A 17,401-nucleotide genomic window follows, 5' to 3' on the forward strand; every position below is an offset into this window, starting at 1 on the left:
AATATGAGAATAAATAAAAGAAAGCTGTGTTGTTTGATATTATACATATTCTTTATATTACAAGTTTACCCCTAAGAACACATATTTGTTTTTCATAAATAGTGTCATTATATATTTTTGTTTCAAAATGATCATTCTACATTTAAATGTAATTTTAAATACTAAATGTATTTTTACATTTTTGCATGACTAATTAATTTTATTTAATACATTTTTATTTAATTAGTCATATATTAAATGAAAATAAGTTGATATATTTTATAATTTTCTTAATATATGTGAAATATGTCAAAATAATACCATTTACCAAATGGAAAGACTATATCATTAATAACACACAATTATAAAAAAGAAGTTCAGAAAAATAACACCGAATCACAAGAAATAATAACGGTGAATTCACCAACATTTTTTTTTTTAAGGTATGAATTCACCAACACATTTAGTTTATAAGGTATGATCACAGCACTTTAGTCCATTTTAAGTTGTATTTTAGTTAAATTTTAGTTACATTATATTTTTTTGAAACTAAATGTATTAATAAACTTTTAGTTACATTATATTGAATATCTCATTTTATATAATCGTCGATATGCGTATCTATACGTAGGTAGGTTTTGAGGCATTACGTATACAGAGTTGGTGTTTCTTTTTTCTTTTTTTGCCGTCTGTAATATTATTAAAAGGAAGAAATATTACAAAGCCCATAAAGGACCCAAACTTGAACTTGAACCGAAAACACATACAAACCACCCAGCCCAAAAGGAAAAACGAGGCCCAAAAACTCACACCGTCAACCACAAACCACGTGTTGAAACCACAACAACGCGAAGACGCGTGCTAACAGAGGAGGCTTCGTCATCTCTACGAGCCGGAGGCCGCCGCCGGAACCGAAACCCGAATCACGTCGGGATCGTGAATCACCACTTCCATCCCATGCAGAAGTCTATGCTGAATCATCACAGAGAACCACCACCGGAACCACCGGGGGATTAAACCAGGACCACCGACTTCCACCACCGACAACAGTATCGGAGGTAAAGGAAGCGGAGTCTCCACAGAAAGGCCCGACCTTCAAGGAGCTTCCCTCGCCTTCGCCAAGAGCTCTCCCGAATTTGGCCACCAAACACCACAACGAAACCACCTTGTACACAGCCCAATCACTTCCACGGAAGTCGAAAGCTGGCGACCACTACCACAGTGAAGACGGTACGATCCCAGAAACCAAACGCCGGACCACCATCGGAGGAGATGATGCATGGCCGGGATCAAAGAAAAAACGGAGTGATATCTAATCAAACCGTACCTAAAGCCGAAAGAAAAAAAAAAAAAAAAAAAAAAAAACGGAAAAAGGAAGCTTTTTGCCGGACCGGCGGTGGCTAGGGAAGCCAAACCCGCCGGCCGGAGACACAAGTCGCGGAGGCCGGAGACTGTTCTCTAGAGAGAAGGGAATGAGATTTCTGAGTTGGTGTTTCTTTTTTCCATAGGCACGTTAAGAACTTTAGTTTTTAATGCTATTTTTAATTATTTAATTTGGCTTACAAGTTGATGTCGTATATCACATGCATGTTATATATTCATGTACACTCAACAACACACGTCCATAAAAAGTTTATTCAACAATGCAGCACTATCAAAATTTCAAAAGAAAAATGCACTACTATTGCTTAAATATTTTTTTTTCACAAAGAGTAACGTTTTAAATTTCTATTTCATAACGGTAACGTTTTAATTTTTTAATTTTGCTATATATAGAAAATGTGTTATTTTATATTTACAATAAAAAAATTAAATATAATATATTTTTAAGATTTGATGTTAAATTTGGTTAGTTGGTGAATTTAAGTTTTTGGGGGTTAGTAGGTATAATTTCTGTTCTTTTTTAATATTACGAAGTTACTTTTTTTTTTTGATAACTGTGGGGTTCATAGGCAATAAGCGCAGACTGATTCTCACGAAAACTTTTATCCGGGCACGACAATTATAGGCGGAAAGGTGATGAAGACGACTCGAATCCAGGACGAGCACTCTAGTTGGAGTTCCATTACTATTAGGCCAAGAGATTTGGTTATTATGAAGTTACTTCGAGATAAGAAAATACATGATTTTCGTAAAATCTGGACATGTAAGAACAATAAAATAACAATAAAAGGCCCCTCAAACTAGAATTTGAATTCCTATCAGTATCCAATCGGTATACGCAGTTAGCTGTGCGAAGTTATATTATGACGAAAATTGCATGGAATTACATGTTTGAACATATGTAATTATGTATACTATGCGATATAACACACTATTATTATATGTCTGCCATTCTCCAACGAAGTAACATCGTGCATCTATGTATATGTTTTTATATACGTACAAGAATTACCGGAAACCGTGACAATGATGAATCATTTTTCTTATGTTCATCATTCTAAGAGCTATGGATGAATGAGTAACTTAATGCGAATAAATTAAGAAGACACAGTATGGAAATTTTGTTATACAACTCAATACATTACATACGATTCATTTGGTAGCGGATAATAAATAATGAAAGAAACTGGTCACAGTTTTTTTTTTTTTTGAAACTTAACTTAACTGGTCACAGTTACGAGTTTTAATAACATAAAGACAAATTTCGAAATTATATGAACAAAATTTGCATGAGAAGCAATCTGAGTTTGGTGGATTTTCGTCAAAATTTGTTACGGCCTCAATGGTAAGACGTCATGACTCCACACTCCATTTTCTCTAAAATGGCGGCAGGCGAGGGGAAAAGCCGTAGTTCCAAACTTCCAATAGAATCTGTATGCATATCCATTCCACGTGTTTCATATAACTTATAATAATCCTTTTTAACATTATGTTTAACATTTATTGTGTGAAAGGATTCACTTAGAGTTTAGTAACTTTAGTTAACGTAGTTTTGACATAATATATTAGTATTTATAAAATAAGAAAAAAACTAATTTAATGTCTTTGAAGTGCCAATACTTACTTAACCGAATTGAAGCCCGGCCAGTATATGTATCTTTATGTCTTGAAATATTGCGTTGATTCAATTTATTATTCTGATCAGTCATTTTGGCCCTTCAAACATGTAATGAGATAAACTAGTTTTAGTCTACACTTCCTTTTGTAACAATATGCATGATACAATTAAGTTCGGTACGTATCTTTCTCAAGGAGTCAAGGTCATACAGACATGCATGCTCAGAAGATATCTTTTTTTTTTTAATAAGGTCAGAAGATATCTTTAAAATATAAATATACATACAAAGATATAAAAAGCCATAGACATTGATTAACACAATGATTATCAAAAGAAATGACGTTTCATTGTTAGTGTTTTGCTGTTGATTATTGGTGGATTGTTATAGCTGAGAGGACCGTCCAGTTTTGTTGGGCAAACCCTAAAAACACTCAAGTTAAGAAAAAAAACAGAAAATATCGTCAGGGAATAATATGTGAAATGGATGGGTGATCTGTCGATATTTTATAATGTATTCATCTCAAATGCATTATGCATATACGTGCGTAGTTAAAACCTACCGGCCGTTTCCTAATTAAAAATAATATTTATTAGGTATTGTTTTTCTTTTTTTGAGAAAGGTTTTTATTTTTTATAATTAGCTATTATCGTAAATTTTTCCAGATTACATGTGATATATAACTTCAAATTTTAACGCGAGACCACTTGGCTGTCTGCAAAGTATCTTTCAGAGGTCTCAGGTTTTCGTCTAAATTTTGGTGTATATTCTTACAATTTAAAAAATTAAAACTACATTTTTCTTAAAAAAAATCAGCTTGTATTTATTAACTACATATATCCTTGTATGGGTTTTTCTCTTTTATAGAACAATACCTTAAGGGTAGAGAACAATTTCACTCCATTAAGAGTGTTATAAAAAAAGCGAAGATTGCCAAAAAACAAGAGTATTCTAGTTGAAAATTTACAAAACTCTCTTAATGTTTTTTTCCCTGGCATCAACTCTCCTAATAAAATAATAACTCACCAAAAAGCTGACTTATTACTTTATCTTAAGCTAATTAATATTTTTATATATTTTTGTCATCATAATATTTATATTTTTATGATCACATGTTTAAGAAGCGATAGTCAGTAAACCCTGCCATTAAAAAGAAGATAGTCAGTAAAACCCATGAAAGCTAACAACCTTGAACATTGCGTTAAAATATGATCAAAGATATTTACTTCTTAACCAACGCGTATTGGCCTAATGGTAAAAAAACTCCGGCTGAAGTGCCCGTCCTGGGTTCGATCCGCGTTAGCCACGAGAGAATTTACATGGGTTTCTCTCGCCTTCCAGACCACTTCGCGTAACCAGAGATCCTTAAGTGTACGCTTAAAAATCTTATAATGGCATGGATATAAGTCCGGTGGGCTAATCGATCGCGCTTAGTGGTCGGATACTGGATTATCAAAAAAATATTCACTTCTTTTTTTTGATATACTCAATTTTACCGGAAGTCGTTTGAAGGGTAGAGATATATAAAACAATAGTTTACTCGAGTAAAAGTGTTGTGTGTATATAAAAATAAACTTTAGGTAAAAGAACTGTTCGGATAGTATATTGAGCATTAATTTGTTTTACTTTCTTTTTTTTGTCAAGATTTGTTTTTTTGTTTTTGTTTTTTTTTTTGCTAAAATTTGGTTGTCAAGATTTGTTTTACTTTCTGTGATACTTATTTTTGACAAATACTTTCTATGATACTTGCAATGCGAACGTTGTTGTTTTTATTTAATGTTATCCTTTGTAAATTAAGTTCTATGTCAAGGCTTCGTTACCTTTCAAAGTTTGCTGGTTGATGATGCTGCTGGGAAGCCAGATTCCGAATCATTGTTAGATTTTTAATCAAATCTTTGTCGTCTAATATTTGTGTTCTTCTACGTATTAGTATCTCTTGACTAGCTCGTGTTAATTAATTGGATGCATGTGAGGAAGGTGCGTATCTTTTTTTACAAATAAAATAGACGATCGTGTAATTTAAAATTTGAATATTGCATGGTCAAATTGTTGTGTTTATATTTCTTTATATGACCACGCAATGCCGCAATGGATGTTCATAGAATATTTGTCTCGTCGTCATGATTGTGTCCCCGTATGCTGGCAAAACTAGTATATTTTTTTCTTGTCTGCATAACTAGGTGTCCTTAGCTAGAACAACCATTTTCCCCTAGATTAAGCTAATTAAGTTATCAAAAATACAACTTCCATCTTCTATTGTATTAGACCATTTGATCATTTATCTTGTATTAGATCAGTTAGCTAAGCAGGCTTTACAAGCCCATCTTCTATTGTATTAGACCTATTTGAGAGTGGGCCTGTTTGGGCTCATTCTATAGTTTTCATTTTAATGAAGCTTTTCAGTGACAAAAAAAAAAGTTATCAAAAATACAATTTTCTCTCTCTTGAGAAACCTCTATCGTCTCTCAAAAGTCACCGTCTTTTACCGATTTCAGTTTTCGACCGACGACGGTGGACTTCCATAAACACGTCGTCGATCGAGATTCACGGTTTTAGCTCTCGTTTTCTCTTCTTGACGGCGACACATTTTCTCCAAATCATCGGTCGTTTTTTGACTCTGACATGGACGGCTCCGACGGGCCTGCATGTCCGGCTTTGCTTCCGATGCTGCATCTTCCTCGTGGTGGGCGATCGGCTTTAACTTTGGAGCCGTGCCGTTTTCTTCGGTGGTCGCCGGCTATCGTACCCTTGGATCTGCTCGAGCAGTATCAAGTCTTTGTTCTTGTGTTTGGTGGTTGGGTTTGGATGAGATCTCGAGTATCATCAATGAAGCTCTCGAAAACTCAGATATACGGGTTATAGTTACTGAATCTCTTTAACTTCCAATATTGTCGTTGGGGGGAGTTTTGGTGGTCGTGGTCAATTCCCAGATGATTCTGATGGTAAAGCGTTAAGTTTGATCGGATGTTATAGGTGAAAACGTTGGTAGCTCGTGATTCTGGTACGAAGCCGGTGGTGCATCGATTAGGGGCCTCAACGACGGAGTCAAGCCGAAAGAAATGATGACGGTTCAACCATTAGACATGTATCTCTTCTTTAGTCAGTGTCTCACACGTGGTAGTGTGATGGATGAGTTTGGTTCATTATTTTCTTTGGTTTGGAACTAGTTATGTGTTGGTGTATGTTATGTGAGCTGGTTTTTTGGACTTTGTATGTTTTTTTTTTGTTTTCAAGGCTTTAATAAAATATGACGGCAAAAAAAAAAAACAATCATATGTTTTTAGATGAAATGCGAAAAAGGTGTCCTTAGCTAGAGCATACCGGTTTTTAAATTCTGGTCATGGCGTGAACCGTTTAATGATAAAATGTACATTTCATGGAAGTCGATATCGTGCGACTACAAAATTGGACACACACTAGATATCTGAATATTTTATAGGCAAATACTAGAAGATATCTTCAATGTACTAGCTAGTTTCGTGGCCAGAACATTGGACTGTATAGTATTGTAAAAACATTATCGAAATTATTGTGGAAATTTTTCAAGTTTTTATGCTGAGCAGAATTTTTTTTTTTTTTTGTAAACCAGAAATTTATCACAAATAGTTTAAATACCAAAATATTTATAATATTATTATTATATTATCTCTTAGCTTAATATACCATTCATCTTACCATCTACACTTAAAATGTTATTTATTTTAGTCTATCATCAGACTATCAGCAAATTAAACACAACTTGATGTACACACCCCTAAACACATCTTAGGGATAAGGAGATAACTAATAAGTGAATCTGAAGCCTAATAGAAATGTAGTGTATACGACTGAAGTTATAAACGGGCCTCTAACCAACGGTCTAGTGTGACACATGCATAAAGAGCTTAGCACAGCGTAAAGCTAATTAAATGGGCTTCGGGCTTAAATAAATAGATTTAAGCCCAGTAATTAGCATTATCCAATTTACTTCGAAGGAATATTCTATCACGTGGCACAATAGCGTTGACGGTCAAAGCAAACAGACTTTTTTTTTTTTTTTTGAAACTGAAGCAAACAGACTTTAAGGAAACAAAATCGCTGGAAACTTCACGCGTTAATTAATCTTTTGTTTCTGATTAACATATCAATGAGATCACATGAAGGAGGGACCACGTACGCGTGAGAAAGGGTAATCATTTATACCGTTGGATGAAAAGTGCGATCCATCTAACGGTAATCTTGTGCAATTAGATGAAAAAAATAAAAAATCCAACTAATTTCTGATATAACAACAATACTGGAAAGTGGCCGAGCACAAACATGCATGTGCATGCCTGCCTGTATCTTGCAGCCTTCATGTGGGGATCTATAGTGCGACACTATCCATCATCAAAATAACTATTATTACATTTTTTATAGTAAAATTTACGTGTACTGAAATATATTTATTATATTCCAAATTAACCCACTAGAAGGAATAGTATTAACGATAACTAAACATATATCCTTTTTTTTTTTTTGTCAACATAACTAAACATATATCCAGCTAAATGTTTTAGACTACTATTATATGGAAAGCACAAATTTGCATGTATTTCCACAATTACCGTTAATACTTAATAGTACTGCATTTGGCGGCTCTGATCATTCGAATAACAAACAAAAGAAAGTAGTACCTAAGAGACTTTATACAAAAGATAAAGCTAATTTTTAAATTAGAAGGAATAGTAGCATCTGAGAAGGCATTTCTAGGATGATTTGAGGAAGACAACCTGCCTTGGTTATTTTGTTATGTTAAAACCAGGTGTGTCCTACAACTATAATTATATTAATTTTTATAATAAATGATTTATTTTAATATTTTAAAGAGAAGAAACAGAGTATCACATATGACTGAATTTCAGTGATGTGAATTTTATTCTAGTTTTATAATCAAACATATACAAAGAACAAAAATATAATAGCAAATAAAAATTTATGAAGTATTCATTTTTCATATTAGCGGAGTATGTTTAATGTTGATTCTGTTCTACCAATTTAGCTATTTTTAAATTGATTTCTAATTTAAATAATATAATGTAGCCTATTGGCAAAAAGAAAAACCTAAGCATCCAAAAATTCGTAAAATGGAAGAAAATAGATTATTTAGAAGGTTGTGCCAGAAATTCAAAACCCACAACAGAAACATCAATCCATATACATTAATACAGATTATAGATATGTAATAAAAGCATTTATTTTATTTATATGAATATGCAAATTTCGAGAGAGGGGAGGTTGAAGACAGCGAAGCAAATGTTTTGTGCAGCGGACCCAATATATAAACAGCGAAAAAAGCTTTTCTAATCAACTTGCTTATTTCCCTTTAGCCATTGACGTGGGTTCCCACTAGCAGCTTTCTTGTCTGCTCCATCTCCATTGGCTATCTCTTTTCTTTTGTTCCTTCAATCAACACAACACATAGGTTTCTACTCTTCTTCTATTGTTTCACTCTTCTAGTACAAAGAGTTATTTTTCTTTTATTTGTTGGAAGGGGGAAAGTTACAGTTTTCTTGTTTTTTTTTTCTTTTGTAAATCATCACATATAGAGAAAAAAGGTTAAAAAACTTTGATGTGGGTAGAGTTTTGATTCTGGGGGGAAGTAATTAATCAGATGGCTCAACAGAGACAGTTTCAGATGGAAGGTGGTAATAACGATACAAAGCTGACGAAAATCTTCGTGGGAGGATTAGCATGGGAGACTCAGAAAGATACAATGAGACGTTACTTCGAACAGTTTGGTGAAATCGTTGAAGCTGTCGTCATTACTGATAAGAACACTGGAAGATCCAAAGGCTATGGCTTTGTATGTTCTTCTTTTTCGTGACATAAGTTTTATATTAAAAAACGAGTTTGCTTTTTGTTTTTTCTCTTTTCCTAAATGGGTTTTTATTTGTTTGATCAGGTGACGTTTATGGAAGCAGATGCAGCTATGAGAGCATGTCAGAATATGAATCCTGTGATCGATGGAAGAAGAGCTAATTGCAATCTTGCTTTTCTTGGTGCTCACAAACCTCGTCCTCCTACTTCTCCTAGACATGGTTCTCCTCTTTCTCTCTCTATAAATTCAATGAAAACTTATAGTTATAACCTAGCTTATCTTTGGATCTTTTTTGTTACTTGATTAACAAGCGAAGGAGGAAACTTGATTTGCAGGAACAGGGAGATTTAGGTCACCAGGAGGAGCAGGATTGGTTGCTCCTTCTCCTCAGTTTCGAGGCTCTTCTTCTTCTTCCTCTGCTTTTGTTCATCATCATCAACAACAACACATTGGTCAATTCCCATTTCCTTACTCTGCTTACGGGTAAGTATTATCATCTCATCAACAAAAAAAACAAGCCATCTTTTTTTTTTAATGTGTGTGTTTTATTATTGTTTGTGTTTTATGTTCTTCAGATTTTCTGGTTATTCTCAAGAGGGATTGTACCCAATGGTCAGTACTCTTTTCATTGATCTTTCACTATGTTCATTGAATCCATTTTAGCTGAATGTTGATGTTCATATGTTGCAGAATTACTACAATCATCAACCCTATGGAGGACAACAGTATTCACCATATATGGGACCTCCATCATCAGGATCAACAGGAATGTTCCATGGTTACTATCCTTACTATCCTCAATACGATCCAACTCAAAGTAGTAATCATGCTCAAACTCCTCACCAACATCATCAAGGTTTCAGCTTTCAATACACTGCTACTACTCCTCCTTCTCTGTTACAATACCCTTACTTGCCTCATCAGCAATTCAGCTCTCAGCCTCCTCCACCACCAATCCTCTCACTCCCAACCTCTCTGGCTCTATCATTAGCATCTTCGGCTTCATCTTCTTCCTCTTTGTCAACCTCCACTTCAGGTTTGATTTCAAAACTCACATCTTAATTGAAACCCTTGTTTTCCATTCATATGTATTCTTTACTATTTTTTGTGCTTGTATTAGCTGCAACCTCTGCAACAAAAACAGTAGTTATTACTACACCAGCAGCAGCTGAAGCTAGCAACAAAGATGGTCATGAAGCAAATACCCCCTCCTCCATCAAGATAGAGAACTGATTCAGTACTACAATAGCAGAGCAAGGGACTACTACATTGTGCACTAACTCATGATCAATCTCTCCAACATGTTCTAGCTAAAAACATTTATTCATATCATTTATAGGATTCTAGAGTCTCTTAATTAGTACCTAGGAGGAGGAAGAAGAAGAAAGAAACCATCCTTCACATTCATTGTTTTATTTATTTTCATGATTCATATTGCATTTTAGGTTAAAAGAATCAAAGAGAAGGCATTGGTAGCCTTTTTCTGGATTATTGGATTGATGCAGAAAGCATCATTCAACATTACATTAATTTGGGGATTTATTTTTTAGGGTCAGAAGAATTGTTTTATGTCTTCTTCTGAACTCAAACATGATTTAAAAGCTTCGGATGAGCTTGAAATCTCTTTTTTTTTTCTTTCATATTTGTAATGGTCTTAAGTCTTATTGCTTGTTCTTGTTCTTCATTATGATTATATAAAAATTTTAGATGATATCTTTAATTTCAGCTGAAAATTTTCTAGTTTTTTTCCAACTTGTTGATGATATAAAACTACCTCGCTTTATAAAGTGTTCAACTTTATAATTGATTAATTTGAATTACCATGATTATATTATCAAAGTAACAATGATCATTGTCTTTGGATTCCAAAGGGGATCTTATGACAAAAGTACCGGTCAAAAGACCGTTGGGAAAGATGGATCTTTTTCTTTGCCAATGGATAACATTTCATGATTATTATTGTTTAAATAACTTTGAAAGAAACTCAGCACCTACTTAACACACAGATACATCATACTTTTTTGGTTTTCTTTAACTTATGAGAATGTTTTAGAAGATACAACATAATGTTATTTGTCTGCAAGTACAAATTAGAAAACGGACAGGAACAAGTTGTTTGAAACAACCAAAGAAAATACAGCCAAGGAAAACTTATGTAAAAGTCATCCTAAAAATAAATATAACTTTAATGGTTTCAGTTTAACTTAGAGCCTACAAACTAATGGGCTTTTGTATATGTAAGGCCTAACTTTAAGAAAGCCATTAAGTTGGGACTGTAGACATGTGTGATACATATGGGTAACCAAGTTGGAACTTATGTAAAAGTCATCCTAAAAATAAATATAACTTTAATGGTTTCAGTTTAACTTAGAGCCTACAAACTAATGGGCTTTTGTATATGTAAGGCCTAACTTTAAGAAAGCCATTAAGTTGGTACTGTAGACATGTGTGATACATATGGGTAACCAAGTTGGGCATAAAAGCCTAACCACGTAAGCATATGGGAAGTTGTTTACTACGTTATTAACTGTCCATATCATAGACCAATAGATATTTTGTTTTGCTTTAATTTTGATGGGGCATTTTTCTACGCAAAAGCAAAGTTTATAGATTGTTCTAGAACTCTTCTTCTTTCCACACAAAATATATAAAATTCACACCACAGATTACGACTTTAATCAATGCTGGCATTTAATATTGAGGCTAATGGGTCCATTTTTAATTCTATTATTTTTTAAAATAATATTTAAGACAATATCTAACTTGAGCAAATCTAACTTGAGTGATAAATAGATCGCTGCAGAAAGATAAAAAGAAAAATATCTACTTTTGAACACCAATCAGAAAAATGCCTAGAATCAAAGTTAGCCACACAAATAGACAAGAACACCCACGTGTCATCCTCATAACCACTAGAAACTATACAGGAACGACACGTGGAATGTGGACCAACGAAGCAGAGCTACGCCATCTCCACCGAATCAGACACGATACAGGAAAATCAAAATAATGGCCCATATTAAGCCACGTCAGCCCAAAGAAGGCCCGCATAGTTATGAACCGTTAATTAGATTTTTTTTTTCCCAAGTTGTTTAATGCTATTCTCGTTGAGCATAGAAGTCGTCTGATATTTTGGCCATAGTTTTGAGTGGCTCAGAATTAGATTCTAATTATAATAATATACCTCCTCTTTGCCTTCTTCTTCCTCACTACAATAATCAGATAATACCTTTTCTTCCTCTCGGCGAAATTAAGATCTAAAATCGATGGGGGAAGTTGTGGTTATAAGTAGCGACGAAGGTACTACGGAGACGATGATGAGCAGAGGCAAGTCATCGGAGGTTGTCCGATGGGAGAAGTATCTTCCGACAACGGTTCTCAGGGTTTTGCTTGTCGAATCCGACGATTCGACTCGCCAAATCATCACCGCCCTTCTCCAAAAATGCTCTTACAAAGGTCCTTGCTTTACTCTGTTTTATAAAATGTTTTAAAAGTTTCCTTCTTTTGTCTTGATTTTGAACTTAGAAGTATGTTCGGTCTGTGAAACTAAACTCGAGTCGGTTTTGATTTCAAAAAAGTTGTTACAAATGTCGAATTTTATCATTGCTTTACTCTGTTTTATATTGATGTTTTAAAAGTTTTGTCTTGATTTTGAACTTAGAAGTATGTTCGGTCGGAATTAGATCATTTGTTCATTGTCTTAAATCTGTTTTTCAAGTTTCATTCTTTTTGTCTTAATTTTAAAGTAAGAAGTAATGTTGAAACTAAACTTTGGATCTGGATTTTGATTACAAAAAAAAAAACAGTTGTAGCAGTATCGGATGGTTTAGCAGCGTGGGAGACTGTAAAGGGGAAGACACATAAGATTGACCTAATACTAACGGAGCTGGATTTGCCAGCTATATCTGGTTTTGCACTCCTTGCTTTGGTGATGGAGCATGAAGCTTGCAAGCACATTCCTGTCATAAGTACGATGTTGGTGTTCCCCTAAGTCCGTTTCTTTATTTCTTTTTTTGTTAAAAAAATAAGAAGCACTCTCTTTAGTTTTTTGTTGTACTGATGACTTTTTTTCTACTTGTTTTCTAGTGATGTCGTCTCAAGATTCGATGGCAATGGTCTTGAAGTGTATGTTGAGAGGTGCTGCTGATTATCTAATCAAACCCATGAGGAAAAATGAGTTGAAGAATCTATGGCAACATGTCTGGAGAAGACTTACCGTAAGTTCATTTTTGTATCCTTTGTGTTTGATTTTTTTTAAAGCTTGAAAGACTTATATGATTGTCTATATTTTTGGGGTTATGAATCAGTTGCGTGGTGATCATACTGCTCATGCACCTAGCTTACCAGCTTCACAGCAGAACCTTGAAGACACTGATGAGACTTGTGCAGATTCCAGATATCATTCTGATCATGGAAGTGGTTCTCAGGTACCAGATTTGATTTTGGTGGCATCGTGTGTTTCAATAGATGCCTGATATCTTTGTCAATTGCGCAGGCTATCAGCGACAAGGATAAGGTGATGGAGGATGTGAAACCGGTGGTTGAATGTTTTGATGTGACAATGGATTTGATAGGTGGAATGGAGAAACGGAGTGAGGAGTGTTACTATGGAGACAAGACTGGTGAGCAGCAGCAGAATGTTGGTCCAGAGCTTGGGCTTTCTCTGAAGAGGTGTTGCTCTGGAGGAAGTTTGGAGAAGAAGCAAGATGAAAGCAAGCATCAAAAGCTTAGCCTCTCTGATGCATCAGCCTTCTCACGGTTTGGTGTTCTTGCTTGCAAAACAATAAAGAATGTCTCGAATCATTGGTTAGTGTTTTGTTCAATAACATTACTACATTAACGTGCAGATATGAGAATGAGAAGCCAGCAGAGAAAGCAGGTGTTGCTGCTGTAGAGGCAAGTAGTTCAGCTGGGCCCAAGACACCAAGCGAATCACATGAGAAGTTATTAAGATGTGATCACGGAAGCGCTACAACGAGCAGCAACCATGAGCATGTCGGATCATCAAGCGTAACCGGACGAAACCAGTTTCTTCAGTGCAGGAGTACGAAACAGAAGCAAGAATCTCTCTTGCCAGTAGAATCAAATCTCCTGAAGGCAAGCGAGGAAGTGGACGTTGGTTGTCAGAGCAACAATGAGGAGGAGGGGACAGTAACAGCAGGAGGACAAAGTAGGAGCAGCATAACAGAGAAAGCAACAGAAGAAGAAGGTGTGCTGAGTGTCCAGGAGCGTAGGAGTGAGAGAGCAGCTGCGCTGATGAAGTTCCGGATGAAGAGGAAAGATCGATGCTTTAATAAAAAGGTAAGATAGACCCACCCATAAGCTCTGCTATATATGGTGGATTCTTTTATCATGAAATGCAATAACTAAATGTTTCAAGTGGCAATGAATAATATTGGAATACAGGTAAGATATGAGAGCAGGAAGAAGCTAGCAGAGCAGCGTCCACGAGTGAAAGGCCAGTTCGTGCGTGCTATGAATTCAGATGCGTCTTCTACTAAATAAAAAAAACAATTGGCCAACGAGACAAGTTTGTAACTCTAGAGTGAAGGGCCAGTTTGGTTTTATAATAGAGACTTATTTATTAGATTTGTTGTTATATGCAGTGTTGTTGTTCTTTTGTATTTGAGCGTTTTCTTGTCAACTAATCTGAGAAACTGGTGGGGGTAATGGTTCCCCGGCCCCTCTTGTATATCTGGAGAATGAATGATCAAAGCTACGTTAAAACTGTAACTCCATTATTACTATTTTTTTTTCTTATCTTTGATTGAGTAGCAATTTTTATAGTAAGAAGACAATCTAAGATCCATAATATGATTAGGACACGACAATTGGACTATTGGGGAGGTGGGGGCATATATTATTTGATTTCAAAGGACCCAAAAGCATATTCCAAATTTGTTTCTATGCTAAAATCCATTCAGAAACCTACAGATTTATATTCTTCTCAAAAACCTGTAAACAAATTAAATTAATTTCATAAATAAATAACCGAGGAAAAACACAAAGGACCATAAACCAGGTAATTAAAGGCCCAATCATTCGCTAGAGACACAAAAAAATCATTCGGTTCGATTAGTAAACTTGCCAGAAAGACAGGAGAGCGCAATAATTACGGTGAGAAAAAAGAGTGTTCTGACACGTGTACCTAAAATTGACCCGTGAGAGAAAAACACAAAAACAAACAAACAAAAAAGAACCAAAAGAGATTATTACAGATCTGGAAAGGAAAAGGAAGGAAGGGAGGATAAGAGTGGAAAAACAAAAGAAAAAAGGAAAAGTAGGAGAAGCTGCTCAGCCCATCTCTCCGTGGCCGCCTTACACCTTTTCTTATAAAAAGGGTCACTCCTTTCCCTCGACATTCTCTCTTTAAAGGCGGAGGAGGAGGACAAGTAGTAGTGAATCTATCAACCTCCACTTCCTCTCTCATTGTAAGCTCTCTTTGAATTCAATCATCTTTTCTCACGCCTCTATGTTTGTCTGTTTTCGGTTTCTTCACATCTGTGTAATTTTATTTTTTATTATTATTTGGGGTCGAACCTGAAGAATCAGTCTTTTCTTTTTGCCGATGCATCTCTGTTCAGTTGCTGGATTCTTCCTTTTCTCATTCTGACTTTTGGAATTGGATTTTTTTTTTTTTTTTTTTTTAATTTGTGGCTTTAATTGATTTTTATAGTGTTTTGACTCTCTGATTATGATGATTATTATACGCTCTGTAAGCGTTGATTAGTTTAAAATAATAAAAATAATAAATATACATTCCTTCTGAGTATGTGATTGTGCTAGAAGAACCTCCTCCTCCTGTACAAGACTAGTAGTGCTATACATGTCCCACTCCTCTTATTTGTTCTTTCTTGTTAATAAATTTGCTTTCTTTTTCTGTTTAAACAGATTTTACCCAATTTCGGATTAAAAATTTAAACTGTTCTGCTTCCTATATCTTCTTATTTGTAGAGGTACCCTCATCTGTTGTTCATTGATAATAATATTGAGAGTTCTTGTTTTTTTTTTTCTTTACAGAATGGCGTCTTCAAGCCCCCAACATAGCCACATCATCGAGGTTAAAGCAGGCAAATCCGTTGTAGAAAGCACGACAAGCCTGGCGAGCAAAGCCTGTGGAGAAGCACCCTGCGGCTTCTCAGATCTCAACAACGCTTCCGGTGACGCCCAAGAACGCAATGCTTCCATGAGAAAGCTCTGCATCGCCGTGGTGCTGTGTCTTCTCTTCATGACCGTTGAAGTCTTTGGTGGCATCAAAGCTAATAGCTTGGCTATACTCACCGACGCAGCTCACCTTCTCTCTGACGTTGCTGCTTTCGCCATCTCCTTGTTCTCCTTGTGGGCTGCTGGCTGGGAAGCTACCCCTAGGCAGACTTATGGGTTTTTCAGGGTTGAGATTCTTGGTGCTCTTGTCTCTATCCAGCTCATTTGGCTGCTTACAGGGATTCTTGTCTATGAAGCTATCATCAGACTTCTTAGTGAGACCAGTGAGGTTAATGGGTTCCTTATGTTCCTTGTTGCTGCTTTTGGGTTGCTTGTGAATATCGTGATGGCTGTTCTGTTAGGACATGATCACGGTCACGGTCATGGACATGGTCACGGTCATGACCATCACAGTCATGGGGTGACTGTTACCACACATCATCATCATGGTCATGATCATGGTCATAGTCATGGAGAGGACAAGCATCATCACGCTCACGGGGATGTGACTGAGCAGTTGCTGGACAAATCAGAGAAGAGAAAGAGGAACATCAACGTCCAAGGAGCTTATCTTCATGTCCTTGGAGACTCAATCCAGAGCGTTGGTGTTATGATTGGTGGAGCTGTCATTTGGTACAAGCCGGAGTGGAAGATAGTTGATCTCATCTGCACGCTTGTCTTTTCGGTTATTGTCTTGGGGACCACCATCAACATGATCCGAAGCATTCTTGAGGTGTTGATGGAGAGTACGCCTAGGGAGATTGATGCTACAAAGCTGGAAAAGGGTTTGCTGGAGATGGAAGAAGTGGTGGCTGTTCATGAGCTTCACATTTGGGCTATCACGGTGGGGAAAGTGCTGCTTGCTTGCCATGTTAATATCACACCGGAGGCGGATGCGGACATGGTGCTCAACAAGGTGATTGATTACATCCGCAGGGAGTACAATATCAGTCATGTCACTATACAAATTGAGCGTTAAAGTAAAAACATTTGAAGAGTATTTTGTATAAGCATATTCTCATTGACATGATGATAAGATCAATAAAGTTTCTTTCCTTTTTGTTCACTTTCTCTTGTTTCTCAGCTTTAGGTGTATTGGTATATTTGTGATACGTCATCTTCGTTTGGTTGAGCTCAAGTAAGCACTAAGCTTTTTGTCCTTTCAAAAAGTGTTGAAAGGACACAAGAACATGAGTCATCTCAACTTTTATGAGATTATTAAGTGTGTGTCTTCAGTTATCCTAGGAGTCTTTAATTAGCCTAGGAGTCACAGGGCTTGCGATTGAGTTAGAAGCAGAATCTGATTGATTCTTGTGAGATGTCACAAGTGGGCCATTGTTTGTCCTGAGAGTCGGTACCAAGTGCGCGTAAGTGACATCAG

At 35.8% G+C, this 17,401-nt stretch overlaps 3 protein-coding genes across 7 annotated transcripts; all 3 read left to right on the plus strand.

Moving 5' to 3' along the window:
- The first annotated feature begins 8,305 nt into the window (after positions 1–8,305).
- Positions 8,306–10,542, plus strand: LOC108849255 (uncharacterized). The gene is made up of 6 exons (XM_056999613.1): positions 8,306–8,802; positions 8,902–9,037; positions 9,153–9,300; positions 9,393–9,429; positions 9,508–9,853; positions 9,938–10,542. Exons 1-6 carry the CDS (start codon positions 8,611–8,613, stop codon positions 10,048–10,050), a joined length of 972 nt encoding a protein of 323 aa, XP_056855593.1. The 5' UTR covers positions 8,306–8,610; the 3' UTR covers positions 10,051–10,542.
- A 1,399-nt stretch (positions 10,543–11,941) lies between these two features.
- Positions 11,942–14,558, plus strand: LOC108849194 (two-component response regulator-like APRR9). Of its 5 annotated transcripts, XM_056999614.1 has the most exons (7): positions 11,944–12,273; positions 12,624–12,785; positions 12,904–13,034; positions 13,125–13,244; positions 13,313–13,575; positions 13,665–14,118; positions 14,224–14,558. In XM_056999614.1, exons 1-7 carry the CDS (start codon positions 12,084–12,086, stop codon positions 14,320–14,322), a joined length of 1,419 nt encoding a protein of 472 aa, XP_056855594.1. In that variant the 5' UTR covers positions 11,944–12,083; the 3' UTR covers positions 14,323–14,558. The 5 variants fall into 5 exon arrangements, with proteins under 5 accessions (XP_056855595.1, XP_056855594.1, XP_056855596.1 ...); XM_056999615.1 differs by lacking the exon at positions 14,224–14,558 and having other exon boundaries at positions 11,942–12,273; positions 13,665–14,127; XM_056999616.1 differs by lacking the exon at positions 11,944–12,273 and having other exon boundaries at positions 12,642–12,808.
- A 484-nt stretch (positions 14,559–15,042) lies between these two features.
- Positions 15,043–17,086, plus strand: LOC108854133 (metal tolerance protein 1). Its single transcript, XM_018627647.2, has 2 exons — positions 15,043–15,248; positions 15,838–17,086. The coding sequence occupies exon 2, from the start codon at positions 15,839–15,841 to the stop codon at positions 16,997–16,999; it is 1,161 nt and encodes a 386-aa protein (XP_018483149.1). The 5' UTR covers positions 15,043–15,248; position 15,838; the 3' UTR covers positions 17,000–17,086.
- The last annotated feature ends 315 nt before the right edge of the window (positions 17,087–17,401 follow it).

Source organism: Raphanus sativus, unplaced genomic scaffold (assembly GCF_000801105.2).
Source record: "Raphanus sativus cultivar WK10039 unplaced genomic scaffold, ASM80110v3 Scaffold1942, whole genome shotgun sequence".
Taxonomy (NCBI): Eukaryota; Viridiplantae; Streptophyta; class Magnoliopsida; order Brassicales; family Brassicaceae; genus Raphanus; species Raphanus sativus.